The sequence below is a fragment of the Pseudonaja textilis genome, chromosome 1 (genome assembly GCF_049901715.1).
Source record: "Pseudonaja textilis isolate UNSWEBS1 chromosome 1, rPseTex1.2, whole genome shotgun sequence".
Classification (NCBI taxonomy): domain Eukaryota; kingdom Metazoa; phylum Chordata; class Lepidosauria; order Squamata; family Elapidae; genus Pseudonaja; species Pseudonaja textilis.
In genome coordinates this window covers 539935-567532 of record NC_141990.1, presented here as the reverse complement: position 1 = coordinate 567532, position 27598 = coordinate 539935, and the positions used below count along the sequence as shown (strand labels likewise).

The 27598-nt window shown below is 52.2% G+C and overlaps 1 protein-coding gene and 1 long non-coding RNA gene across 2 annotated transcripts; one reads left to right on the top strand and one right to left on the bottom strand.

Moving 5' to 3' along the window:
- Positions 1 to 23798, bottom strand: SLC13A2 (solute carrier family 13 member 2). Its single transcript, XM_087924068.1, is given in 13 exon segments — positions 1 to 258; positions 621 to 733; positions 736 to 757; positions 1186 to 1347; positions 1644 to 1765; positions 2536 to 2633; positions 3918 to 4139; positions 4561 to 4683; positions 6534 to 6735; positions 8138 to 8346; positions 10754 to 10890; positions 12009 to 12137; positions 23421 to 23798. Coding segments are annotated over 13 exon segments (1764 nt in total). The 5' UTR covers positions 23514 to 23798; the 3' UTR covers positions 1 to 126.
- On the top strand, positions 18955 to 26457 carry LOC148127482 (uncharacterized). Its single transcript, XR_015741669.1, has 3 exons — positions 18955 to 19164; positions 20952 to 21100; positions 25903 to 26457. It is a non-coding gene; the product is annotated as an uncharacterized LOC148127482 (long non-coding RNA).
- The last annotated feature ends 1141 nt before the right edge of the window (positions 26458 to 27598 follow it).

Sequence of the window (27598 nt, the reverse complement as noted above, 5' to 3'; positions counted from 1 at the left end):
GGCCGGGCCGGTCTGAGCTACGTTGTGCCCCCCCCCCAGAGCGAGGCCACCGGATGCCCAAGAAACCAGCTCAGGGCCGGGCAAGCTGCTCCGAGTTCAGGTCACCCTCTTCCCTCCCCCACCCCGTCAGCATTGGGTGGCGTTGACGTGGGCCCAGGCTGGAAACTGGCGCAAGTTGAACATGGGTACACCCCAGGTGTTGATGGCCAGCATGATGGTCAGCACGCCCAGGATGTTGAGCATAAACCCGGCTTTGACCTGGGAGGGCAGAAACAAAACCCAGCCGCGTCAGAACCTGGCAGCGAAGGGCCCGCAGAGCCTCCCTATCCAAGGGCGGTCTACCCCGGGGCTGTTTGGTGGTGGAAAGGAGGCAGCTCCTCCAGCCCACAAGCAGGGCGGGAAAAGTCCCTTCGGCGCCTGATGTTCAGGGAGAAGCTGCCGGTCACTGGAGGCTCCGCGTTGTTGCGGCCATGGACGAGGAAGCGGCACCGGGAAGGTTTCTGGCTTCCAAGCCCGGCGAAGTGGGCCTTGCCTGAGGGTGGGGCGGTGGGCTCTGTTTCTGCCGGGCCAGGAAAGAACCCCAATTTCCCTACCCCCACCCACAAAGGGACGGGGCTCACCATGTCGATGACGCGGAGGTTGCCGTAGGAGAAGACGATGGCGTTGGGCGGCGTTGCCACCGGCAGCATGAAGGCCAGAGAGGCGGCCAGGGTGCAGGGCAGCATCACGTAGAGGGGTTCAGCTCAATGGCCTGGGCCTGCGGGGGGGAGCAGAGGGGTCTCAGCACGGGGGAGGGGGTGCCCAGTGGCCTGGAAGCCTCCCCTCCCCCTCCTTCTTTCTCTTTCTCCGTCTTTCCTTCCTTCCTCCCTCCTTCCCAAATGCTACGTCCTTCCTACGTTCTCCTCACCTTCCTCCCTTTCCTTTCCTTTCCTCCCCCTCCACCCTTCCATTCCCCCTAATCTTCCTTTCCTTTTTCCTTTCTTTTCCCTTCCCTCCCTTCTTTTTAATCCAGGGGTCCCCACTGGGAGAGGAAGCCTCCAAGGTCCCAAGTGCGAAGAGCTCTCTTTTCAGGTGACATCCTTCCTACATCTTCCCTCCCTCCCTGGGAATCCTTGGGGGCAGCCGGGGAGGCTCTGGCCAAGCCAGGCGAGGGGGGGGTCGTGCCAGCCCCCTCCCCGCTCTCACCATGGATGCCAGGATGGGCAGGAAGAGGGTGGTGGTGGCCACGTTGCTGGTGCACTCGGTGAAGACGGCCACCAGCAGGCAGAGCAGGAAGGTGATGGCCGGGTGGGGGATGTTCTGCAGCGGCGTCAGCTTGTTCCCCAACCAGCTGGACAGGCCGGAGACCTGAAAAGGACCCCGGAGGAGCGGAAAAAGCGCCTGAAGTTGGTCCTCCCCCAGCGCTCCCCCTCCAAAACAGGCCCGGAGGCACCCCGGCACGCTTGCCAGGCGCTCCAGGCAGAGGCAGTGCCAGCACGCCCCCCACTCCCGCTGATGCCACCCCCGGGCAGCCTGGACTTTCCCACGCATGGGGACCCTGACCCTGCCCCCTGCGGGATGGGGGGCGCCCCTGGGGACGGGAAAGGGCTCCTCCGGATGGCCAGCAGCCCCCCTGCCCAACTGAGCTCGGGGCAGCCCCTCACCTCGCTGCCTTTGGCCAAGGCGAAGCCCCCGCCCAGGAGGATGACGATGTTCCAGGGCATTTGCCGGTTGACGGTGGTCCAGTCCAGGAGGGCGGGGGGCGCGCGGATCTGGCCCGGGCTGCCTGCAAGAGAAGCGGAGAGGAAGCCCTTGGCTCCAGCCATTCACTCCACACCCCCCCTTGAAACCAGTTTCCCCTTGACCCCTCCCCCCCACCTGGTGGTGCTCTGTTAACTTGAGGGGGGTCTTCCTCTCAAGGTGAAACCAGTCCCCCCACTTCGCCTCCCCTCCCAATTTCCTAAGGGGCAGAAAAAACTGGGTTGATTTGACCAGAAGTGGCCTCATCTTTTGGATGGGGGGGGGGGAATATCAGGGGTCTCCACCCCGGGCCACTTTATGACTGGTGGGCTTCACCTCCCAGGATTCCTCAGACCGCAAAAGTGGAGTTGAAGTCCCCACAGTCTGAAAGGGGCCCCAGGTCGGAGACCCCTTCACAATAAAACCACGTGGCTTCTTCCAAACTCCAAATGCCCTTGTTGAAGTTTTCTCCTCTCTCTGCCCCCCCCCCCCCCAATTTATTCTTGGTTAGGGCAAGTTTTAGATGGGCAGCTGGGGAAGGCAGGAGAGACCCCCCATCCTCCCTCCTTGGCTCCAAGGTCAGTGAATCTGGACCCCTGAAACGCTCCCTCCACGGCCAGAAAAGAATCGGGGCAGAGGTGGAAGGAGGAAGAGGTGGTTCCACCCGATCCCTTCTGATCTCGGGGCTCCTGAGTGAGCTGCCAGCCGAGTGGAGGCCCTCCAGACCCCTCGCTTGAACCTTCCCAGGAGGGGTCTGCCAGGAGGGCCACCCCCCCCGGGCTTCTCCCTCTGCCAGCCTGGACCCTCTCCGCTTACCTTCCTGCTGGGCCCCGGAAGAACACCTGGGCAATTCGGAGGGGATTAAGAACATCAGGAGGGCGATGAAGATGACCACGGTGGCGTCCGTGATGTGGCTGTAAGACAGAGTCCAGTGTCACACCCCCCGGCTGAGACCGGGTTGGAGGGAGAGGCCTGAAAAGGGGAGGGGCCTTTGGCTGCCTCAAACACAGCTCCGTTACGTTTCATTACGGTGAAATGAAGGATATTATGAAGCAGACATTGTAAAAATAGAGGTTTGCTTGGAAAGGATGATGTGAACTTACAATCAAAGGCTAATAATGGTGTGATAACAATATAATATGGATAGCTGATTTACATCACATGAACTTTAATTCAAGTTTAGAAGGGAAAGACTAATATGAATATCGTGAACAAGAGATCTGTACCAACCGACACAAGGTACAATGGACAGATGGTTTTATTAGATGGTTTGTATTTGTGTTTTGTCTGTTTGTTGTCAAAATAAAAATAATATTTATTAAAAAAAACACAGCTCAGGGGGTGGGGGGTGGAGGCAACGGGAGGACCCAAAGCAGTGGTGGGATTTTTTTTAAAATAGACTTTATTGATCTTTTATAGCTTTCAAAAAAACCCAAAAATAAATAAAACAAGTAAAAAGTAAAAATCTCTTAAATTCAACAATTAATTCAACAAACTGTGGCAATTTTCTTATACTGCTATTTTGTGTGTTGTTTACAAATATATACAATTTATGCAACTATAAACATTTAACTTATGTATTGTTTATCCTTAATTCATCAACCTTTTAACTATCTTTGTTCGATCCGGTCATACCATCGTTCCCAAATTTTATAGTATTCAGTCTCCTCTTTCTCTTTTAACATCAACATTAGTTTGTCCATCTCAGCACTTGTCACTGTTTTTTCAATAATAAACAATTCATCTGAAGCTATAGGTGGGTGTTTCCAGCATTGGGCCAAAGCAATTCTAGCTGCCGTCAGAATATGTAATATTATATATTTTATATTTCTCCCATATTTTTTCTTAAATATCCCCAATAAAAATAATTCCGGTTCCGCTTCTATTTGTGTTTTAGTAATCTCTTGCAACCATTTTTTGATTTTTAGCCAATATTTTGGGGTCTCTGGGCAAGACCACCAGCAGTGGTGGGATTCTACCAGTCTCCCTAACCAGCTGGGTGATCGTGCACTTTCTGGGCGCGCATGCAGCTTTCCAAATGCCTGCTGAGGCTCTGCCGAGCCAATCAGCTGATCGTTGGTAGCATTTTTGGCAACCAGTTCAGGCGAACCAGGGCGAACCGGTTGCACCACAGACCCAAAGGCAGCTTATCCAGAGCTCCAAGACCTCCACCCTGAGACAGGCACCCTCCTCCTCACCTCTTTGCCCTCTGGCTGAAGAGTGCGTTGGCCCATCCGGGCATGAAGCCAGGCTCCCGGGTGAACCAAAGGACCACCAGGGCGATGAAGAGGATGAGGACAGCCGCCTCGGAGAACTTCATCCGGCCCAACGCCCGGTACTCGCTCTTGATGATGCTGTAGGCCTGCTCGGATTTCCGCTTCTCCTCCTCGCTGGTGCCGCAGCCGAAATTCTTCTTGAAGCTGTGAGGTCAGAGGGGAAAGGATGTGGGGGGGGGCAGCCGGCAGAGAGGATTCTCCACCCCCCTGGAGAGGGTCAACCGGGCAGGAGGTCTCTCTGGACCAGGGGTCTCCAGCCTTGGCCACTTTCAGCCTGCAGGACTTCAACTCGGCAAAGCTGGCTGGGGAATTCTGGGAGTTGAAGTCCGCCAGGCTGAAAGTGGCCAAGGTTGGAGACCCCTGCTCTGGGCAGACCGAGCTGCCTTCTCACTCGGTCTGCTCAGGGTCTCTGGTGACCAAATATCTCTGCCCAGCACCCCTTGGTTGGAGGCCAAGCCCCCCCACAACCCAATTAAGGGGGGAGCCCCAGTGGCCTCTTCCGTGAGCCCCCTCCCCACCCCCCCGCTTCCCCCCCCCCAGGGCTGGATGGAGGCCCTAGACTCACTCCAAGCCCAGGAACATCACCAGCAGCCACAGCCAGGAGAGGACCAGCAACACCAGCATGGCGGGGAAGGCGAAGGTGAACCAGGAGGCAAAATTCACCACGTTGTCGTTGTGGCAGAAGAGCCTGGCCAGGAGAGACAAGCCCCACCCGTCATTGGGCCCTCTGGAAGCCCCCCCTCTTCACCGCCCCTTCCCCCCCAAAACCCGCCCAGGGCAGCCGCCTTTCCCAGCCTCAGGTGGCCTGCTGGGGGCAGGGGATTCTGGCCGCTGAAGCCCACCCGCCTTAAAGAGGGCAAGGCTAAGAGGGGCTGGCCTGCAGATGGCGCAAGGGCGGCGCTAGGAAACGTGACCATCCTCAGCCGACCCTCCCCCTTTGGGGGCCGAACTGAGAGGAGCAACCTAGAATGTGGGAGAAATTTCCTATCAATAAGAAGAATTAATAGGCAGAAGGTGGGGGGGGGGGCTTCCTCCAGAAGTCGTGGCTGAATTGGTCTGAAATGGGATAAAGCCTCCTTCTTGAGCAAGGGGTTGGACTAGAAGACCTCCAAGGCCCCTTTCAACCCTAGGATTCTATGATTCGGGAGGAAGGAGGGAGGAGGAAGGAAGAGAGGAGAAGCGAGGAGGGAGGGAAGGAGAGCGGGAGGAGAGGAGGAAGGAAGGAAGGAAGGAAGGAGAGGATGGGAGGGAGGGAAGGAAAGAAGGAGAAGGAAGGAAGGAAGGAAGGAAGGAAGAAGGAGGGAGGAGGAAGGAAGGAAGGAAGGAAGGAAGGAAAGAAGGAGAAGGAAGGAAGGAAGGAAGGAAGGAGCAAGAGGGAGGGAGGGAAGGAAAGAAGGAAGGAAGGAAGGAAGGAAGGAAGGAAGGAAGGAAGGGAGGGAGGGAGGGAGGAAGGAAGGAAGGAAGGAAGGAAGGAAGGAAGGAAGAAGGAAGGAAGGAAAGAAGGAAGGAAGGAAGGAAGGAAGGAAGGAGCAAGAGGAGGGAGGAAGGAAAGAAGGGAAGGAAGGAAGGAAGGAAGGAAGGAAGGAAGGAAGAGGGAGGAGGAGGGAGGAAGAAGGAAGGAAGGAAGGAAGGAAGGAAGGAAGGAAGGAAGGAAGGAAGGAAGGAAGGAAGGAAGGAGCAAGAGGAGGGAGAGGGAAGGGAAAGAAGGAGAAGGAAGGAAGGAAGGAAGGAAGGAAGGAAGGAGGAGGAAGGAAGGAAGGAAGGAGGAAGGAAGGAAGGAAGGAAGGAAGGAAGGAAGGAAGGAAGGAAGGAAGGAAGGAAGAGAAGGAGGAGGAAGGAAAGAAGAGAAGGAAGGAAGGAAGGAGGAAGGAGAAAGAGGAGGAAGGAAGAAGAAGAAGGAAGGAAGGAAGAGAAGGAGGAAGGAAGGAAGGAAGGAAGAGGAAGCAAGAGGAGGGAAGGAAGAAGAAGGAAGGAAGGAAGGAGAAGAGGAAGGAAGGAAGAAGGAGAAGAAGGAAGGAAGGAAGGAAGAAGGAAGGAAGGAAGGAAGGAGCAAGAGGGAGGGAGGGAAGGAAAGAAGGAGAAGGAAGGAAGGAAAGGAAGGAAGGGAAGGAAAGAAGGAGAAGGAAGGAAGGAAGGAAGGAAGAAGGAAGAAGGAGAGGGAGGAGGGAAGGAAAGAAAGAGGAAGGAAGGAGCAAGAAGGAAGGAAGGAGAAGGAAGGAAGGAAGGAAGGAAGGAAGGAAGGAAGGAAGGAAGGAAGGAAGGAAGGCAAGAGGGAGGGAGGAAGGAAGGAGAAGGAAGGAAGGAAGGAAGGAAGGAAGGAAGGAAGGGAAGGAAGAAGGAAGGAGCAAGCGGGAGGGGAGGGAGGAAGTCTTAAAGTGCCCAAGGTTGGGGACTCCTGGTCTGGAACATGGGAAGGAGCGATGGGGAAAGTCGGAGGGAGACCCTTCTGGGCCCCCCTCCCCTTAATCCTCTGGGACAGAAACCTGGGGAGGGGGCCAGGCCCGGGGAGAGAGAGAGGGAGAGAGAGAGAAGACTCACTCGTCCATCTGCCCCTTCATGACCAGGTTGGGGGTGGTGCCCGTCAGAGTGGCGATGCCCCCGATGCTGGCAGCGTAGCAGACGGCCAGGCTCATCCCTTTGCAAAAGGTCTGGTGCTTCTGCTGCAGCTGTTGCCGCTCTTCGTCCAGCTTCGGCTCAGCCTCCTCCGGCAGCTTCTCCTTCACCACCACCTGCACCTGGGCTGGAGGGTCATAAGATGGGGCGGGGGGGTCAGCAAGCCGGGCGGGAGGGCAGCGGGCAAGTGGGAGGCAGACCCCCCCCGTGATCCCGCAGGCTGGATGAGGAATTAACAGAGGGAGACAATCGAGATCAAGGGAGGTACTAACCCCACCCTAGAAAGCCTTAGTAAGGGCCACACCTAGAAGTCCTGCGTCCAGGTTTGGTCACCACGCTATAAAAAGGATGTTTAGAGACTCTAGAAGAAGTGCAGAGAAGAGCAACCAGGAGGATGAGGGGGCTGGAGGCTCAAACATATGACGGACGGTTGCAGGAACTGGGCCTGGCTAGTCTAGTGTAGTCTTTCTCTCTCTCTCTCTCTCTTCTCTGTCTGTCTCTATCTATCTTTAGGGAAAGGATACTGCAGAATCTCCAGTTAGAGGTGGTATTTGACGGTTCTTTCAACTGCTCAAAATTTCCAAAATTTCCAGTTCTCCAGAACTGGTCAGAACCTGCTGAATCCCACCTCTGATCTATAACATGTCTGTCTGTCTATCTGTCTGTCTGTCTAACTACCTACCCTTAGTAAGGCCACACCTAGAGTCCTGCATCCAGTTTTGGTCACCACACTATAAAAAAAAGGTTGAGGCTCTGGAAAGAGGGCAGAGAAGAGCAACCAGGATGATGAGGGGACTGGAGGATAAAACATATAAGGAGCAGCAGCCAAAAAAGCCAGTGTAATCCTAAATTGCATCAACAGAGGGATACAATCAAGATCAAGGGAGGTACTAATACCACTCTATAAAGCCTTAGTAAGGCCACACCTAGAGAACTGCATCCAGTTTTGGTCACCACACTATAAAAACAGATGTTGAGGCTCTAGGAAAAGTGCAGAGAAGAGCAACTAGGAGGATGAAGAGACTGGAGACTAAAACATAGGAATAACGGTTGCAGGAACTGGGCCTGGCTAGTCCAGGGAAGAGAAGGACCAGGGGAGACAGGAGAGCATCTTCCAATATTGGAGGGGCTGCCCCAGAGAGGAGGAGGAGGGGGTCAAGCTATTCTCCAAGGCACCCGAAGGTCAGACAAGGAAGAATGGATGGAAACTGAACCAGGAGAGATTCAACCTGGAAATAAGGAGGAATTTTCCATCAGTGAGAGCAATCAACTGATGGAAGAAAAGTTGCCTTCAGAAGTTGTGGGAGCTTCATCATCCCTGGAGGCTTTCAAGAAGAGACTGGGCTGCCCTCAGTCAGAAATGGTGTGGGGTCTCCTGCTTGGACAGAGGGTTGGACTAGATGACCTCCAAGGCCCCTTCCAACTCTGTTACTCTAAATGTCAGGAGGCCTCAGCCCGCCTTGGCCCGGCGTTCCTCCGGGAGCCCCTGCAAGCCGCGAGGAAGCCTGGCGTGCTAGCGGGAGGCCTACCTTGCTGCGGGGGGGCCTCCTGCATCTCAAAGGCCCGGTTGATGGTCCCGTTCTGGGCGGCCCCCTGCTCCGCTGCGCTCTGCTCCAGCTCCGACTTCTGCAGCTGCTGCAGGACGGCCTGGGCGATGGGCACCATCATGGCTGTGGTGGCCGTGTTGCTGATCCACATGGAGAGGAAGGCCGTGACACCCATGAAGCCCATCAGGAGCCTGGAGGAGGGAGAGGAGGGAGGGTCTGGCCAGGCTGGAGCCCCACAGCCCCTCCAGGAGCTGCGCTGTCAGAGTGTGCACAGCCTGACTAGGTGAGGCACAACCCAGGAGCACAACACAACAGACGGCGGCTCCGTCTTTTAACAACGGTTTCTATACAAGACAGCTATATACAGACATACACATCTTAGGCAAATACCAGGCAAGCAATCAATCTTCAACTTTACACGGAGAACTACCGTGGAGGTAGAACACGAGGAGAGGAGAGAGAGAGAGGGGGAGGGAGAGAGAGAGAGAGAGGGAGGGTGGGAGAGAGAGAGGGGGAGGGAAGAGAGAGGGGAGAGTGGGAGAGAGAGAGGGTGGAGAAGAGAGAGAGAGAGAGAGAGAGGGAGGTGAGAGAGAGAGAGAGAGAGAGAGACACCCTCACATGGCCTCCCTTATATAGACAGCTTCTTAAAGCGGCAGTACCCTGCTGACTCATCCTCAGTTCCCCATCATGGCTTACAGCCTTCCAGCAGCCGGTCAGCTGTTAAATCTTCATTACCTTAACACGCTGCTTGGGTGAACAGCCCAGGGCACTTCCTAGCCCCATACCAAGGGTCAGGACTGACAACTAATTGTGATTTGGCGTGGAGAATTAGGGGACTGGAGGCAAAATCATATGACGAACCATTGCAGGAACTGGGGATGTCTAGTCCAGGGGGTCTCCCACCTTGGCCACTTTCACACTTGGGGACCTCAACTCCCAGAGTTCGCTGGCTGAGGGACTCTGAGAATTGAAGTCCACCAGTCTTAAAGTGGCCACGGTGGGAGACCCCTGAACTAGTTGACTGAAAAGAAGGAGCAGGGGACGAACCTGACAGCAACCTTCCAATATTTGGGGGGCTGCCCCAAAGAAGAGGGGCTCCCCCTATTCTCCACTGAGCCCCTGAAGGCAGGACAAGAAGCAACGGGTGGAAATCCCAAAGGGGCTTTTGCAGGAGGCAACTGGACCTTCTGGAGAACCTCTTGCAGAACCACCTAGACGTCCAACGGATGGAAACTCCTCAAGGAGAGGAGCAACCTGGAGAAACTTCCTGACAGGAAGGAAGACCAATCAGTGGAACAGCTGGCCACTAGAAGCTATGGCTGCTCCAACACTGGAGGCTCTGAAGAAGAGGCTGGACTGCCATTTGCGCAGAGTGGGAGAGGTGAGGGTCTCCAACATTAGAACTGAACTGAATTGAATAGAATTCTTCATTGGCCAAGAGTGACTGGACACCCAAGGAATTCGTCTTGGTGCAAAGGCTCTCAGTGCGCATAAAAGAAAAGAGACATTCGTCAAGAAACTTCTGGTACAACACCTAATAATTAGATAGATAGATAGATAGATAGATAGATAGATAGATAGATAGATAGATAGGGAGGGAGGAAGGAAGGAAGGAAGGAAGGAAGGAAGGAAGGAAGAAAGAAAGAAAGAAAGAAAGAAAGAAAGAAAGAAAGAAAGAAAGAAAGAAAGAAAGAAAGAAAGAAGGAGAAAGGAAGGAAGGAAAGAAAGAAAGAAAGAAAAAGAAGGAAAGGAAGGAAGGAAGGAAGGAAGGAGGGAGGGAGGAAAAAGGAAGGAAGGAAGGAAAGAAAAAGGGAGGAGGAGGAAAAAGGAAGAAAGAGAAAAAAAAGAAAGAAGGGAGAAGGAGGGAGAAAGGAAGGAAGGAAAGAAAAAAGATGGAAAGAGAGAAAGAAGGAAAGAAGGAAAGAAGGGAAGAAGGAAAGAAGGGAAGAAAGAATTATTGGCCAAGTGTGACTGGACACACAAGGAATTTGTCTTGGTGCAAATGCTCTCAGTGCACATAAAAGAAAAGAGACATTCGTCAAGAGTCCAGAATCATCAGGTCCAACACTTAATGACAGTCAGAGGGTACAATAAGCCATCAAAGCATACCAGGAAACAGTCCATATAAATCGTAAGGATACAAACCACAAAGTTACAGTCCTACAGTCCCAAATGGGAGGGGATGGTGATAAGGGGGATGAGAAGATTAATCGTGATAGCAGTGCAGACTTTGTAAATAGTTAGAACTTTTAAGACTTAAGTGGATTTCAACTCTCAGAATTCTGGGACTTTCAGCCCACTAGCTTTCAAGTTCTAATGTCGGACACCCCTAGTAGAGGGTCCCCTCCTTGAGCAGGGGGCTGGACTAGAAGACCTCCGGGGTCCCTTCCAGCTCTGTTCTGACTGATTGCCCCACTGGGCAGGGATGCAGGTGACTCCAAGGACACCTCAGGGGTGCGCAGGCCTTCTCTAGGACAACTCTGAGGTCCAGCAGGCAGGAAGTCCACCCACCAGAGCCCTCCCCCAAGGGTCCCCTTCCTCAAGGGGCCCATGGGGAGGGGAAGGCCCCAGGCCTGGGCCCTCTCCTGAAGCACTTACAAGGCCGGCCGGACGCCGACGATGAGGAGGACCTGCAGGGCGATGCGCCGGTGGAGGTTCCAGTGCTCAACCGCGATGGCCACCAGGAGGCCCCCGATGAAGAGCATGTTGGTGTCCTTCAGGTATTCCATGCACACCTGCAGGGAAGCAAGGCAACAGGATGAGGGAGTTTGAAGGGGCCTCGGAGATCTTCTAGTCCAGCCCTCTGCTCCAGCAGGAAGTCTTTTAGGTCAAGTTTTTTTTTTTTTAATTTATATACAAATATCTTGAATACAGTGTATTGTCCAGGCATGCTATGTTACAAAAGAAAAAAAAAAGAAATAGTAACATATATATATATATGTTCATCATATGTTCGTCTGTGAGTCAGACTTTTACAGTTTTACACAACTGTAAAAGTCTGACTCACAGACGAACTCAATACGGAAGCCTGGTGATGGCAGATGAGATTCTGCCGAAACGTCGCTACAACTTTAAAAGCACAACTATAATGACGTGGAAAAATACCCGAACAAAGCTGAATATCACACATACATACAGACATACATACATACATACATACTTATATATACTGATAACAAAAGTAATAGTACAACGAAATGATTCTAACCATATTTATAATAATATTAGCTTATTTGTAATCCTACTGGTTATATTAGCATACTTATAGTTATAAACCATGTTTAATTTAAACATAAACCCTTTCTTCATCTAATTTCTACCTCTTATCTCTACCCATCCATAAAACCCATTCTGGGAATTGAACCCCACGAAACTTAAAGTTCCCAAGATTAGACACCCTTGTCCTGTACCATCCCTTGAGACTTTCAAGAAGGGATTGGACTCCCACCTGTCGGAAATGGTGTAGGGTCTCCTGCTTGGGCGGGGGGTTGGGCTAGATGACCTGCAAGGTCCCTTCCAACTCTGAGTATCTGTGATCTGTTACCACCCCTGAGAAATGGCCGCCCGGTCTCTTCTTGAAAGCCTCCCGTGATGGAGCACGCACAGCTCCTGGTGGCAAGCAGTTCCCCTGGCTAATTGTCCTTCCTGCCAGGACATTTTTCCCTCGTTCCAAGTTGTTTCTCTCCACAATCGCTTTCCATCCGTTGCTTCTTGTCCGTCATGTGCTTTGGGGAACAGGTGGACGCCATCTTCTCCACCACAGCCCCACAAATATTGGAAGATGCTCTCGAACCCAGCATCCTCCCCCCTTCCCCGCCCACCTGGGCCCTCCCGACTCCCCTGCTTGGCGTACCGTGGAGGAGTCCATGATGCCCATGAGGGGGAAGAAGAGGACGGGGAAGAGAGCGGTCACCGCCAGGGGCAGGGCTTCCGTGCACCAGAAGATGGCCATCACGATGATGGTGTAGCCGCACTGGGCTTCCTGCGGGAAGAAGAAGAAGAAGAAGAAAAGCTGGTCAAGGAGAAGGTTTGGGCCCTGAGCGCACCAAGTGGGCAGGGCTGCCACCCTGGGAGGGGCCCCTGCTCTCCAGCTCTGTCAACACAATCTGTAAGGGGCGGGGAAGGCAGCACCAGACTTTGGCAAACACCCAAAGTGTTCTGTATGGACATTTACATTCTTGAAATCCGGCAACCCTGATTGGACGAGCACGCAGACACCGGATTGGTTGAGCGCGCGGCACTGATTGGCCGTTCAGAATCGACCGCGATTGGCCGAGTTGATCGCGGGCGATTCGAACAGCTGTCATTGGCGCGGCGCCCGGTGCCAGATCCACATAAGCTGCAGCATACCCAGCCGCAGACACACTTGTTTTAAGCCTTAATAAATGAGCTGAACTCAAGTCACTGCCTCGCGTCTTTTGTGTGTATCGGCCGATACAACACAAAGAGCCACAAACTGTAACAGGAAATTGGGATTTCACTTGTGCCGTACGAGTGCAGCCCCTGCTGGGCACCTGATGAGAGGCTGCTGCCCACCAAGGCCGCTTCGGCCGCTTAATCCCATTTCCGGGCTGGAGACGGAGCTCCTGGGCTCGTTCTCCTGGCCTCGTTCATTCCGCTCCTCCTGGGTGTTAAGTATTTCTTAAGGGCAGCAACTTTGATCTCTATGGACTTCAACTCCCAGAGTTCCCCAGGCAGCGGGTGGAACTCCACCCATCTTAAGACATGCTGGCGGCTGGCTGGGGGATTCTGGGAGTGGAAGCCCTTCAGCTGCCACCGCTGAGAAACATGGACTGATGAGGCACCCAACCCCGAACGGATGCTCTCCAGATGTTTGGTGGGCCCGACTCCCAGGCTTCCAGGCAGGCGCAGCGTTGAGAAACCAGGAAGACGCAGGGAGGGTTGCCTCACCTGGGCTGCCCCAGATGAGGGCGTCAACCCCAGCAACTCCCCAGAGAACAAGGCCCTTGCGAGAACTTGGAGGGTTGAGACGGGAACAGCTGGGAATTCCCAGGCTGGTGAAACTGGGCTCTGGGCCTTCCCGCTGGGACCTTTTCCAGAAGACCAAACCGGTCAGCAGCGCCTTGAGTGATCCCGGGAAGCTAAGCGGGACTGAACCAGGCCAGGTCCTTGATGGGAGGGTGACAGGAAAACCCCCAAGGAGGTTACATCACCCAAGAGACACCCGGGAGGAGGAGGAGGAGGAGGAGGAGGAGCCCACCAGCCGCCCCGCTCCCTGAAGCCAAGGTCGTCGTCATCTTGACGAGCCTCGGTGGTGCAGGGGTCCGAGTGCAGTACTGCCGGCTGCCTGCAATTTGGCAGTTCGAGTCCCACCAGGCTCCAGGTTGACTCAGCCTTCCGTCCTTCCGAGGTCAATAAAAGAGGATCCAGAGTGTTGGGGGACCAGAGGCTGAACCTGTAAACCGCTTAGAGAGGGCTGCAAAGCACCGTGAAGCGGGATATAAGTCTAAGGGCTATGGCTTAGGAAGGAAGGAGGGAGGGAAGGAAGGAAGGAGGGATGGAGGGAGGGAGGGAGAAGGGAAGGAAGGAAGACAGGAAGGAAGAAACAAAGGAGCGGGGGAGGGAGGGAGGGAAGGAAGGAAGGAAGGAAGGAAGGAAGGAAGGAAGGAAGGAAGGAAGGAAGGAAGGAAGGAAGGAAAGGGGAAGGCAGGAAGCCATAATGGCACAGTTGTTACAATGCAGCATTGCAGGCTGACTCTGCCCACTAACCAGCAGATCGAATCTCAACAGCTTCCGTCCTTCCGAGGTCAATAAAAGAGGACCCAGATTGTTGGGGGACCAGAGTAAACCGCTTAGAGAGGGCTGGAAAGCACTGTGAAGCGGGATATAAGTCTAAGGGCCGTTGCTATAGCTACCTCCCAGGGGGGGCCCTTGGTCTTTCCAGGCCGACTGACCCTCCTTGGGCAGCAGCAGCAGCCTTGGTTGCCCCTCTGGGCAAAGCGGGGTGCTCAGAACAGCCCCTGGTCCGAGCCAGAATGGCCCTTGGACCAGGCATCGCGTCCAGTTTGGCTCGCCCCGATACAAAAGAGCGGTTGAGGTTCTGGAAAGAGTGCAGAGAAGAGCCGCCAAGGCGGTGAAGGGGCTGGAGGGCGAAACATAGGAGGCACAATTGCAGGAAACTGCAGGGTGGGCCCAGCCTGATGCGAAGAAGATCTACGGTGGGTGACACGATAGCACCGTTCCAGTATCTGAGGGCTGCCCCAGAGAAGGGGGTGGGGTGGGGGTCAGCCTATTCTCCAAAGAGCCCCCGAAGGCAGGAGGAGAAGCAACGGAGGGAACCTCACCAAGGAGAAATAGAGACAGGAAGACATTCCCTGACGGTGAAGACAAGGAAGGAACGGAACAGACGTGGCCTCTAGAAGTTGTGGGGGCTTCATCACTGGAGGACTTTAAGGAGAGGCTGGGCAACCCTTTGCCTGAAATGGTCTAGGGTCTCCTGATTGAGCAGGGGGCTGGACTAGAAGACCTCCAAGGTCCCTTCCCACGCTGTTATTCTGTTCTGAGTTTCACGGGTGGGGAACCCCAGAGCTGCAGGTACGGTAGAAGCCGCAGGCCAGGGGGCTGTCCACCGGGGATGGTTGAAGGGGGCGCCTGGGCTGCCCTCTCGGCCTTCTGACCCAGCCCTAAGCAGCCCCCAGGACGGAGCAGGGGGTCTCCAAACTTGACCGCTTTAAGACACTCCCAGAATTCCTCTTCCTCCAGCCATGTTAGCTCAGGAACTCTGGGAGTTGAAGTCCACCGGTCGTAAACTGGCCCAGGTTGGAGAGCTTTGGAGAGAGACAATGGGCGAAGGCCAAGGGGAGAGAGAGCCCGGGTCCACCGGCCTGGTTCTCTTCCTGGTAATCCTCTGCCCCTCCTGACTCCGAGCAAGGCCGCACCTGTGCGGGCCTGTGCGTACCTGCACGCAATTGCTCCGGTTTCAAAAGCACCCACTTCCCTGCTTGCAAAGAACCGAGGCCCAGATCTTGGGTGTGTTTGTTCTGCCGGAGCACCTGGGCTGCTCCTTCCACCTTGGCAACTTGGGCAACCCAGGCCTGTAATTAGGCAGGTAACCGCAGCTCTGCCCCGTGGCTGCCTCGGGAGGGCCTGTCTCAGCGGGAGGGAGGAGGGCAGGCAAAGCCTCTCCTGGCCAGGCTTCCTCCTTCCGCCTCCTGGCTGGAAACGGAGCCTTGGACAGGTTTGGAGAAAGGTGTCCCAGGACGCAGGTGTTCCTGTGGCTGCAACTGCTTTGCCTTCCCCCCACCTCATCCACGGGGAGAGGGCCTGTTTGAAGGACCGCCTCTCCCCCACGGCAGGGTCCCCTGGCCCACCGGGAGAAGGGAGGGAGGGAGGGAGGGAAACAGTTATGGGTTGTTATGATACGGTGGATTTTTTGATATTTTGCTCAGCTGCCTGGACTCACCTCTGAGCTGGCTGGCTCTGCAAATCGGTTTAACAAATAATAAATCTATCAATAAGACATGAACCTGAATTCAGCTACATAGACAGTCCTGGATTTATGACCACAATTGAGCCCAGCATTTCTGTTGGCAAGCGAGACAGTCGTTAAGTGAGTCTTGCCCCATGTTACGACCTTTCTTGCCACTGTTGTTAAGTGAATCACTGCAGTTGTTAAGTGGGCCACGTGAATCTGATTTTTGCTTGCTAGCAGGTCGCAAAAGGGGATCGCATAAACCCCCCCAGGACTCTGCGACTGTCATAAAGACAAGTCAGTTGCTGAGCACCTGGATTTTGATCAGGTGAGGCTGGGGATGCTGCAACAGTCACTAAGTGTGCCAAAGGGTCATAAGTCCCTCTTTTTCAGTACCAGTGTAACTTCCGTCACTAAATGAATGGCTTTAAGTCAAGGACTACCTGCATGTTGATTCTTCATCTGTAGAAGGTAGAGTAAATATCCCTCCATTTCCTCCTCCAGGGAAATTTTTTTAAAAATCCATCAGGCTTGTTTCAAAATGCATGAATGAAGCCGCAAAGCCACATCTTTACATATCATTACAAGGAATCTGTGAGAAGCCTAGGCACCTTTCCGTGCAAACATTTCGAACATTTGCACATGGATCAAGACAGATCGGGAACTGAATTGAAGTGTGGGAAAGAAAGAAGAAAGAAAAGAAAAGACAGGAAAAAAGAAAGAAAGAAAGAAAGAAAGAAAGAAAGAAAGGAAGGAAGGAAGGAAGGAAGGAAGGAAGGAAGGAGGAAGGAAGGAAGGAAGATAGAAAAAGAAAGAAAGAAAGAAAGGAAGGAAGGAAGGAAGGAAGGAAGGAAGGAAGGAAGGAAGGAAGGAAGGAAGGAAGGAAGATAGAAAGAAAGAAAGAAAGAAAGAAAGAAAGAGAGAAAGAAAGAAAGAAAGAAAGAAAGAAAGAAAGAAAGAAAGAAAGAGAAACTCCCGTAATTGGCTGTCTACGTAGCCCTGATCTGATGGGTATTGATCTGTTATTGAGAGGGGCGGCAATCAGGGAGAGGTTGCATTTTGGAAGCCTTTGTTCCTGGCCCTTCTCTTCGTTCCTTCCTTTCTCTCTCTCTCTCTCCCCGCCCCCGCTCTTTCTCTCTCTCTCACACACACTGACAAGACACACACACACACCAGGGAAAGAAAGAGGCCGGACAGAAGATAATTCTTTATGGGCCGAGTCTGATTGGACACACACAGGGAATTTGTCTCGGGTGCAGAAGCTCTCCATGCGCATACAAGCATCGTTTGTGTTCCATGGATGCTTTTAGGATATTTGCAAATATGTGCAGGGATTAGTAGGAGTTGTTTGGGGTTTATAAAAGGTCTTCGAGTCCCGGGACAGAGGAAAACTTCCTGTTCAGACAAATTTAGCATCGGACGGAGGCCCCGCAATCTGCTAGGTCAGGGGTGGGCGGCTAGGGCAACATTACGACACGGTATGGACTTCAAGTCAAAGAATCCCTGAGCCAGAGAGGAGGAGGAGGAGGAGGAGGAGGAGGAGGAGGAGGAGGAGGAGGAGGAGATGATGAAGGAGGAGGAGGAGAAAGAAAGAAAGAAAGAAAGAAAGAAAGAAAGAAAGGAAGGAAAGAAAGAAAGAAGGAAGGAAGGAAGGAAGGAAGGAAGGAAGGAAGGAAGGAGGGAGAGAGAAAGAAAGAAAGAAAGAAAGAAAGAAAGAAAGAAAGAAAGAAAGAAAGAAAGAGGAAGGAAGGAAGGAAGGAAGGAAGGAAGGAAGGAAGGAAGAGAAGAAAGGAAAGGAAGGAAGGAAGGAAGGAAGGAAGGAAGGAGGAAGAAAGAAAGAAAAGAAGGAAGGAAGGAAGGAAAGAAGGAAGAAAGAAGAGAAAGAAAAAAAGAAAGAAAAGGAAGGAAGGAAGGAAGGAAGGAAGAAAGAAAGAAAGAAAGAAAGAAAGAAAGAAAGAAAGAAAGAAAGAAAGAAAGAAAGAATCCTGACTCAGCCAAGGCGTGCACTTTGCCCCTCCTGGCTCTCCTCCTCCTCCTCCTCCTCCTCCTTCTGCCAGCCTGGGGTTCCTGCTGGATCTGACAGGGCAACCCCCACACCCCCGCCCAGCCTGGCTTAAAGATTGACAGCCACCAAGCAGGGCTGGAGGCAGCCTAATCTCCCCCCGCCAGCCCCGGACTTTGCTTCGTGGAAGGCCTGCAGGGGTCCCCAGCACCAGGCGCTGGAAGTCCTGGTTTCCACTCTGGGCCAGACCGGCTTCTCCCAGCTTCGCCCTCCCAGGACAAGGATTGTGGGAGCGGGACGGAGGGGCAGAGCAAGGCAATCGTTAAGCAAGCCTTGGTCCCCGTTCTACGACCTTCCTTGCCAGCGTGATTAGGGGAGCCACCGCAGTCGAAACTGCAGGCACCCACTTGTCTGAAATGGTACGGGGGTCTCCTGCCTGGGCAGGGGGGCTGGATTAGATGACCTCCATGGTCTCTTCCAACTCTGTGGTTCTGATACTCTGTTCTCCTGATCAGTCCGGAGGGGCTGAGGGGCAGAACTGGGCAAAGCAGCAGAGCAAGGTGGGGTTAAGCGTGTCATCAGCTTGGAGTCAACTGAGTGGCCACCAGGGAGCCAAACCCAGCCCCCTTGGGATGCCGTGGGCCCTGATTCAGCGCCAATCCGGCTTTGGTCATTGCGGGTAGTCCTCAACTTATCAACATTCATTTAGTGACCATCCAAAGTTACACCCACCCTGCAAAAAAGGGGGAACTTAGGACTGGTTTTTCCTCTTTTATGTCCGTTACAGCATTCCCCAGGGTCACTTGATCAAAATTCAGATGCTTGGCAACTGGCATGGACTTAGGACAGTTACACCACCCTGTAGTTAACTGCCTGTAGTTAACGAGAGCAGCGGCCTCCAACCCGGGCCCCTTGAAGACTGCTGGACTTCAACCCCCAGAATTCCTCAGCCAGCAAAGCTGTGAAACAAAGCTGAGGACTTCTGGGAGTTGAAGTCCAGCAGCCTTCAAGGGGCCCAGGTTGGAGACCCTGGACAAGAGTGTTGTGTACAAGTTGCAAAACTACGCTCGTCCGTGCTTTGAGCTCCAATCACCAAGGCACCTGGTGATTTGCGCCTGACACCGGGTGGCGCTTCAACGGCGGCCGACCGATCCACAGGTCCTTCATGGATGTACCGGTTTATGTAAGAAGCATGTTTACATGGGAAGCCAGGCTGAAAGGTTCTTGGCTCTGGCTCTGCAGTTAATTATTTCTGGACTGCCCGGAAAGGGGCAATGAGCCAACCTGTGCAAAATGAAGGAGGCGACTGAAGAACAGAATACAGAACAACAGAGCTGGGTGGGGCCTCGGAGGCCTTCTAGTCCAGCCCCTCTAGCATTCCAGACAAGCGACTGTCCAGTCTCTTCTGAAGAGCCTCCAGGGACGGAGCCCCCACAACGTCTGGTGGCAAGCAGTTCCACTGGTTAATTGTCCTCCCTGTTGAGAAGTTTCTCCTTTTTCTACCTCTCCAGACCTCTCCAGGGTCTCCAGCGTGGCCCCTTTAAGCCTGGAGGACTTCGACCCCCAGAATCCAAGGTTTGAGACCCCACAGGACCCATGGAGGGAAAAAAGAGGCACCAGGCTCGAATCAAGGTGGGATTCCCTGACTGTGGGAATGATGAAGCCGCAGGCCAGCCTCCCTCCTGAAGTCACGAGTCTGGGGTGGGCTGCAGATCCCTGCCCTGGGCAAAGGGCTGGACTAGAGGACCTCCCAGGGTCCCGCTTCCAACCAATGATTCCATAACACTGATTCACCCAGGCCATTTGCCTTCTTTGCCTTCCTTGTCGTGCCTGGAAAGGCCCAATGGTTTCCTGGTGGTGTCTCATCCCAGCGGTAAACAATCGCTGTCAGCTGTGAATGACACAGGCAGCCGGTCGGGGTTTGTTAGGGGAAATTTCTTCGGTGTTTGTGAAATAAACTTCTTCCCTTCGATGGGAAAATGCAAGAGGCTCTTTGGCGAGTCTTCAAGCCCCTCGGGGGAGGATTTGAGGGCTTCCGGATCTTCAGAAAAGAAATTCCTGAATTTATTTCAGATTTAATTGACTATCAAAGCCAATTAAAAGACAAGCCACAGAGAGAACGGGTCTCATTAAGATAAAAGCGCGGAGAGTCCTTGAACTTACAACACCCGGTTGAGCGAACTTTTGAAGTTTGCAACGGCACTGAAAAAAGGGACTTACGACTATTTTTCCCACTTAAGACACTGGCAGCCTCCCCATGGTCACATGATCAAAGTTCAAATACTTGGCAACGGCTTCATATTTATGACAGTTCCGGAAATCAGAACGCGATCCGCCTCTGACAAGCAAAGTCAATGGGAAAGCCAGATTCACTTAACGACCGCTTCACTAACTTTAAGAACCGCTGGTGATTCATTGAACTTTTGCAATGAAAGGAGACAAAACTAGAGCAACGGAATAAAACGAGAACAGAGCAACAGAATAGCACAGAATAAAAACAAATAACGGCATAACATAGAAAAAGAGAATAAAAGACAAGTGGGAAGGCACCTTGGAGGTCATCTAGTCCAGAAGAAGATGGGGTCGCCAATCTTTTGGACCTCAGGGACCACCAAGTTTATAATTTTAAATCCTGCAGACCACTAATATGCTTTTTTTTTTTAAGATTTACTGTGATATAATAATTTTTCTGCAGACCACCAAATTTTTCTCACGGACCACCCGTGCTCCAAGACTGCCAGTTGGTGACCCCTGGACTAGAAGGTAGAGGCCCAATTGCCCCAGGAGGTCAGACCTGAAGCTCTGGGGTTAAATGACCAGGAAATGGACACCCAGAAGAAATCCTCAAACAGGGGTTGACGTTCAAACACCCACTTTCACTAGTGGACGTGGGTGCCAGAGTCGTGGGGGACTCTCCTTAGCTGGAGATGTTTAAAATTGGGGAGTCGCCAAGCAAGGATTCTGTTGGCAACTTTAAAGAGGGTGGACAGCGGAGTGGAATTGACGTCCACCCCCATTTACTAGATGTCCCGTGTAAAGTCCATTCCCTTCCAATCTTCGCCTTCTGAAGAGTTAGTGGTAACAGGAAATCAGGATTATCTGTACTCCTGGTGGAAAGGAAAGCAATCTTCCAAGTTGATCTATCTCCATGTCAATCAATACATAAATATCATTTCTAAATATCCTCTAACCTGTAATCAACAGGCAGAGAACATTCTATGCAGGGCTTAGATTAGAATCCCCTCTGATTCTCCAATAACTCTCTATGCTCCAAGTTCATCACGGTTTTAAAAATGTTGGCTGTGCCTTTTCTTTGAGCGGGCTTTCGATTTTGTATTTTATTTATACTTTTCTCCTTTCAGGAGATGTCTGGCAAAAATGAAACCATCAAAAAGAGGAAGAGGAGGAAAATGAAGACGTGGAAGGAAGGGAAGAAGAAGAAAGAGGAGGAGAGAGGAAAAGGAAGAAGAAAAAAAACATTAGATTTCACTGAAAGGCAGAAAAATGGCAAGTGATAATGCCAGTATGTTGACGTATCTATGAATTAAAACCCACTTATTGGGCCTTTCCACCCCCCCCCCCAGATTCTGAACTGTAGTTCCCAAGCTTGCCAGTTGGGGATTATGGGTGCTGAATTCTCACCTGGTGGACATGCTTCGCGCTCTGCTCCACGCCTTGCCAATATACGGAGAGCCACCCCAGGCGCACCTGGGCCCTCAGCCCCACTTCAAGGCAGAAAACCCTGGACGCTGCTTTTAAACGCTAATTCGGGGGTCCCCAAACTTGGCCCCTTTAAGACTTGTGGGCCTCAACTCCCAGAATCCTCCAGCCAGTTTGGGATTCTGGGAGTTGAAGTCCGTAAGTCTTAAAGGGGCCAAGTTTGGAGACCTCTGCACTAAATATTTACACCAAGGAGCACATAGAGAAAGGGGGGTTTGCAAAGTCCCAGAGGAGCCTGTGTGTGGAGGAGGAGTCACCAAGGATAAGCAGTTAGTACCTGGGCAGCTTTAAAGACAGGTCAGCGCCTCCCCCCACCCCCCCACCCCCACCCCCAAGGAAAGTGTGTGTCATTCTCCTCCGGCAGTCACAAAGTGAGGCTTAAAAGTGGAGCTTTAGGGAGATAGATACACACCCTCTGGGTCACAGCTTGTTCTCCTGCAGGTGCCCTTCCCCCTTGTCAGACTGGGTGGGGGGGTGGGGGTGCTCCTTGATACCGCTTGAGCGTGGTTATTTTCTTGCAGACGTTTCATTATCCAGCTAGGGAACATTATCAGTGCTAGAAGAGGAGATTGCCCTCAATTCACGAATCCTTACTAGCACCAATAATGTTGGGTAATGAAACCCACCGAGCTCAGAGGGTGCAGAGAAGAGCAACCAGGAGGATGAGGGGACTGGAGGCTCAAACATACGATGGACGGTTGCAGGAACTGGGCCTGGCTGGTCTAGGGAAGAGAAGGACCACGGGAGACAGGATAGCGGTCTTCCAATATTGGAGGGGCTGCCCCAGAGAGGAGGAGGAAGGGGTCAAGCTATTTTCTATAGCAACTGTCGCCCAGACAAGGAAGAATGGATGGAAAGTGACCAAGGAGAGATTCAACTTGGAGAAACTTTCTGACAGGGAGAACCATCAACCAATGGAACAGAAGTTGCCCTCGGAAGTTGTGGGAGCTTCATCCCTGGAGGCTTTCAAGAAGAAACTGGACTCCCATCTGTCAGAAATGGTGTAGGGTCTCCTGTTTGGGGGGGTTGGACTAGATGACCTGCAAGGTCCCTTCCAACTCTTAATCTGCAAGTAAGCCCCACCAATTCAACGCTGAGCTGCAAAGCTTCTCTCGATGGGATTGAAAGAGCTGCAACGGTCCAGGGGTCCCCGGTCAGCCAGCAGCCGCTGCCAACCTCAGAATCCTCCCTGCCTCCCTTGCTTTGCCAGTCGGGGACCCCCCGGAAGCCCACCTGGAGCCAGGAGCGCAGGGCCTTTTCGGCAGCGGCTCCAGCCCTGCGGATCCCTTCGCCTTGCCGCCTGGCTCGGCTTGCCAGTGGTTGTTGTTGTTTTCTGCAACACCACGGATTATCTTCTTTTTCAAATGTATTTACCGTCGGGTTTAGTCTTCTGTGGTTTTGTCTCTCTGCGATTTTGCGGTGCTTGTTCTCACGACGCGATTTGTGTCTCCGAAGTTACGGATTCCGACGACAATTGCTACTCCCTGCAACGTTTGGCGGGGACGGCACATGCCGACTATCTACTGAAACGTAAACATTGGCGCTCGGGGTTGAGGCGGCTCGAACGCACGTTTGATCTCCGTGTTTTTGGCAAACTTCGCTGCGTTTATGGGTTGTGTGTTTGTTCTGGCTGGCACCGCGTTCTCTTTCGCGGGCACCGCCACCAGATGCCCAGAAAGTTCCCAAATCGTCGCCTTGACTGCGGTTTAAAGCATAGCGAACAATGAACCCCAAACCTGCCTTTCAAAAGCCACTTTCCAACACCCGTGTCAACCAGCTTTTGCCTTCTACAGCCTCGGACAGCGCGAAAGAACCAGGCTGGTTTACACTCGGGTGCTGGGCGGATATAATAAACGTAAGAACGAAATTAAACAAACAAACATAAAACTAGAAACCTCGAGGAAACTGCGGCTGGTTGATCCGCCTGTCCTTTCACTCCTCTTCCGTTGCGCTTGGGAGACCCGCTGCCCATAAAAACAAGAACCCCAAAACCGTGTTGCACTGTTCTGCTCCAAGAAAACCCGGACGCACGCCGGAATGCCAGCCAAAGAAGATTTAAAATAAAATAAAACACAGCCTTTTAACTCTTTGGAAGGGAGAAAGCCACCTACCTTGTAAGGGAGGACCAGGGGCAAAGGGAGGAAGACCAGGGGCGTCAGGATGCCGATGAGGTAGTTCCTGTGTGCCAGAATCGCCCGCCACATGATGGAGAGGTTGCCCAGCCTGCCCGGGTGCCAGAGGAAAGCCAGGCGCTGCCCCGGGTTATATAAAGGCGCTGGTGCGCGCGGGGCTGACCTTGGCCCCTTGGCTCGGCTCGGCAGTTGCTCCTCTTTCCATAACTAGGTGAGGCAGGAGCCCAGGGCGGGGAGGGGTTAAAGGAGACGGGACGCGTCTTTGGAAATCTCTCGGCCCAGAAGGAAGTCGCTCCGGTGTCTGGCAGCTGCCGTGGTAATCCCGGGTGCCTCCCCGCTCGCTCGCTCGCTCGCTGCGTCCTCCCCTCCTCCCTGGCATTCAGATGACTCAGGAGCCAACACCTCTGGCTCTCCAGGTTGCATCCCACCCACCCACCCACCCCGCCCCCGCTTGCAGCCTCTTCCAGGGAACTCGGATGAACCCGGGACAGGGTCTCCTCTTTAGACGTGGGTCCCGACACGCGAGCCGGCTCTCTTGGCTTGACGCACCGCTGCTCTCGGCTGCAGCCGTGGAGATGCAACCTGAGGGAGCCCTTCGCGCCTCGCGAAGTCCCGTCCGGACGGAGCCGGTTTCTCCCGCGGGAAAAGCGTCAAGGCGTCGTCGATGGGGGGTTTATGTGTCTGTGGGATCGGCTGAAGATGAACGGATTGGCCGCGGCCGGCGCCCCAAGGCCGGCTCCCCGTGGGGCAAGTGGCCGCGGGGCAAAAGTCCCTGAATCTCAAAGAAATGAAAAAGAGAGTCGTGACAGAAAAGATGCAAAAGGAGGGCCAAAATAAAATGTGAATGACAACAATTAAAATATTTTTTTTAAATTGTTTTGGACAATGAAAGAAAATCGTTAGGGTGAGTTAGCCATGGCGAATTGGCTGTGGCAAGTGAGTCACCCCATTCTGTTCCCACAGAGAACGCGGGGTGTGGGGGGAGGGCAGAAGGCAGGACAAGAAAGAAGGGATGAAATTTCCTGACTGTGAAAACAACTGACCAATGGAACTGCTTGCCTCTGGAAATTGTGGGGGGTCGGTCACTGGAGGCTTTTAAGAAGAGGCTGGACAGCCCTAGGTCTGAATTGGTTTAAGGGCTTGGACTAGAACAGTGGTCACCAACCTGTGGGCCAGAGACCGTTGGTGGTCTACGAGAACGTTTTGCTGGTCCGCAGAGAAATGTGTCCCCCAAAGCAATTGATCCAGGCTGTGCAGAAACACAAGGCTTGCGACACTTGCATTGTGGACAACTCAAGGTAGTGAGGGGAGGGGGGAAAAGGGCGGAGGGGGAGAACTTGCCCCACTCGCCCCACGCGCCTGGCCTGGCCAGCAGCTGCTTCTTTCCGCTTCTTTTTTCGTCTGCTTTTGGCTGCATGCAAGGAAAGCAGCCAAAGTCTCTCTTTCTCCCCCGCAGACTCCGCCAGAAATGAGTCCTGGGGCCCTGCAAGGCCTCCTACTCCAAGAGGCTGCAAAGACTCATTTCTGGCGGAGTTTGGGGAAGAGAAAGAAAGACTTCTGCGGCTTCTGCTGCTTTCCTTGCACGAAGCCAAAAGTCTCTCTCTCTCCCCCACCCCCTGAGAACGGAGCTGGAATCCTGCGATCCCAAATAGAGTGATCCATCGGTAGGAAAACAGGGTGGAGGGTTTTTTTTTTGGGGGGTTCCCAGGGTCTCTGGTCCGCGGGATTTAAAATGATGAGTTTGGTGGTCCCTGAGGTCCCAAAGGCTGGAGACCCCTGGACTAGAGGACCTCCAAGGTCCCTTCCAACTCCGTTATTCTGTCAAAAGGAAACGTCTGCCGGTCCCTGTTTACGCCAATGGGCAGCACTCCGCAGGCCAGTGAGTTGGGAAAGGGAGGGCAGAGAAAGAGGGAGGTGACGCCACTGGCTGTGCCAGAAGGAGGGCCGGGTGGTATAATTCATTGCCCGGGAGAACAGCTGAGAAAGGAAGAGCAAACTGTCCTTGTCAGGAATGTTGAAACTCTGCGTTCCCTGCTCCTCCTTGTTCTTGGAAGTCAGAGTAAGGATCACCTACAACCCTCCCTCCCTCACACACACACACACAGACACGCAGACATGCACAACCTGCCAAACCCCCTGTGAGAAGTTCCTGGGCCTTTAATAGCAGCCTTGTTCCTGAAAGAGCTGGGTGAGGCCCTGGTGCAGAAGACGCAGCTCCAATCCTGCGGTGGCTTTGCGGGGTGGGGGAGGGGAAACGAGGCCAGATCCCACCCAGGGGATCCTTGCATCTTGGTCAGGGATCCCTGGTCTTGGCGGCGGCTGCGGCGGCTGCTCCTCGTTAGGGGAATGTGCAAAGCTCACCTGTTACTGAAGGCCATAAAGGCATAAACAAGAAACCCGCCCTTCCAATATCGAACCATAAAACGTGGTGAAGTCACCCTTCTGTCTTTCTTCTTGGCAGGAATTCAGATCCCGGAGCAGCCAGGTGGGAAAAGGCTTCGCCGGCTGGGAAGGACACAGCGCAGCAAACCCCGAAACGGCCCGAATTGGCAGGAAAAGGCTTTGCTTCCAGGGGAGCCGCCCCCTGTGCCCCGTCTCTGCCCCGCCTAGTCTAACAAAGAGAAGGACCCAGGGGAGGGGACAGCAGCCTTCCAATACTTGAGGGGCTGCCCCTAAGAAGAGGGGTGAGGGGGGGTCCACCTCTTCTCCAAAGCTCCTGAAGGCCAGACAAGGAATAATGGATGGAAACTGACCAAGGAGAGATTCAACCTGGAATTAAGGAGGAACTTCCTAACAGGGAGGACAATTAACCAGTGGAACAGCTGGCCACCAGAAATTGTGGGCGTTTCATCACAGGAGGCTTTTAAGAAGAGACTGAACAGCCACTTGAATGGTCTAGGGCAGGGGTCTCCCAACTTGGCAGCATAGCTGGGAGTAAAAGTCTACAAGTCTTAATAAAGTTTTATTTGGGTTTTCACACACACAAAATACAAGTAAAACATCTTTTTTGAAAATAGCATGGTCCCGGGTTGAATTTCTTTATACAGACACAAAACCCAATTTCATGCTCCTTTTTGTGTTCTATTCCATATCTTATACTATTTTACACTTTCTATATAGTTTTTCCCCTCTTTTAATTTTCTCAATTTTATTTTGATTATCTCATCTCAATTCAAATCATTATATTTATACTTTTGTCTGTCCTGTTTCAATTTCATATTATCTTTTCTCATTAAACAAAGTTTCTCCTGTAGTTACTAATTGGAGTATGACACCTTTATATCTTTTAATTACTTCCATTCAACTCTTATTTAAACTTCAATATATACCTTAAGTTTATGACCTTCAATATAATACCTAATACATAACTTCCAATCGAATTCTGCACATTCTTATAATACACACTATATTCTTTAAAAAAAAAGAAAGATTGTAAATATATGTAATTATAAACCCTCATTCCATTCCAGTTCAGTTCTATCATTAATAATTATTAAAATATTAACATCTTTAACACTTCTTTTCAATTAAATATCATACTTCCTTAAAAACACATAATCTCCATAATTAATTTTTCCCTTCTCTTCACATATGTTTTATAAATCATTAAATATACCTTTTGTTACATTTATTTATTGACAAGCATTCCACTGAATTACGATAGCTATTTTATCAGACATTTTAATCATACATTGTTTCATATTTTCTAAAATTATTTCTGTTTCTAATATAACGATAGTATCTTATGTACCTTTGCAGAATCCCTTTTTCCATTAAGTTTTCACCCATTATCTCTAAATAGGCCCTGTTTCTCTATATTTTGCTTCTGTCCTTTATAACTTCTTTTCCTTTCTTTCTTCCCTCTCATCTTCTCCCTCCCCTTTTTATCCCCTTGTCTCTCTACTTCTAATTCCCTCTTCTGCATTTCCCTCTTCTGTTGCTTTCTGATTTTATACTTATTTTTCACTCTATCTTTTTTTGGAGTTGTTTTTCCCAATCTTAAACTTTCCATTCTCTTTCCCCCCTTTCCTATTTTTCCCCGATCTAAGATTACTTGTTCATTAAAGATGGCTTCTTCTTTGTCGCAATCTTCTTGTTCTGCAGGCATTTCTTGTTGTTTCTCATAATTCCAAATCTCCATTTCTAAAAACTGAAAT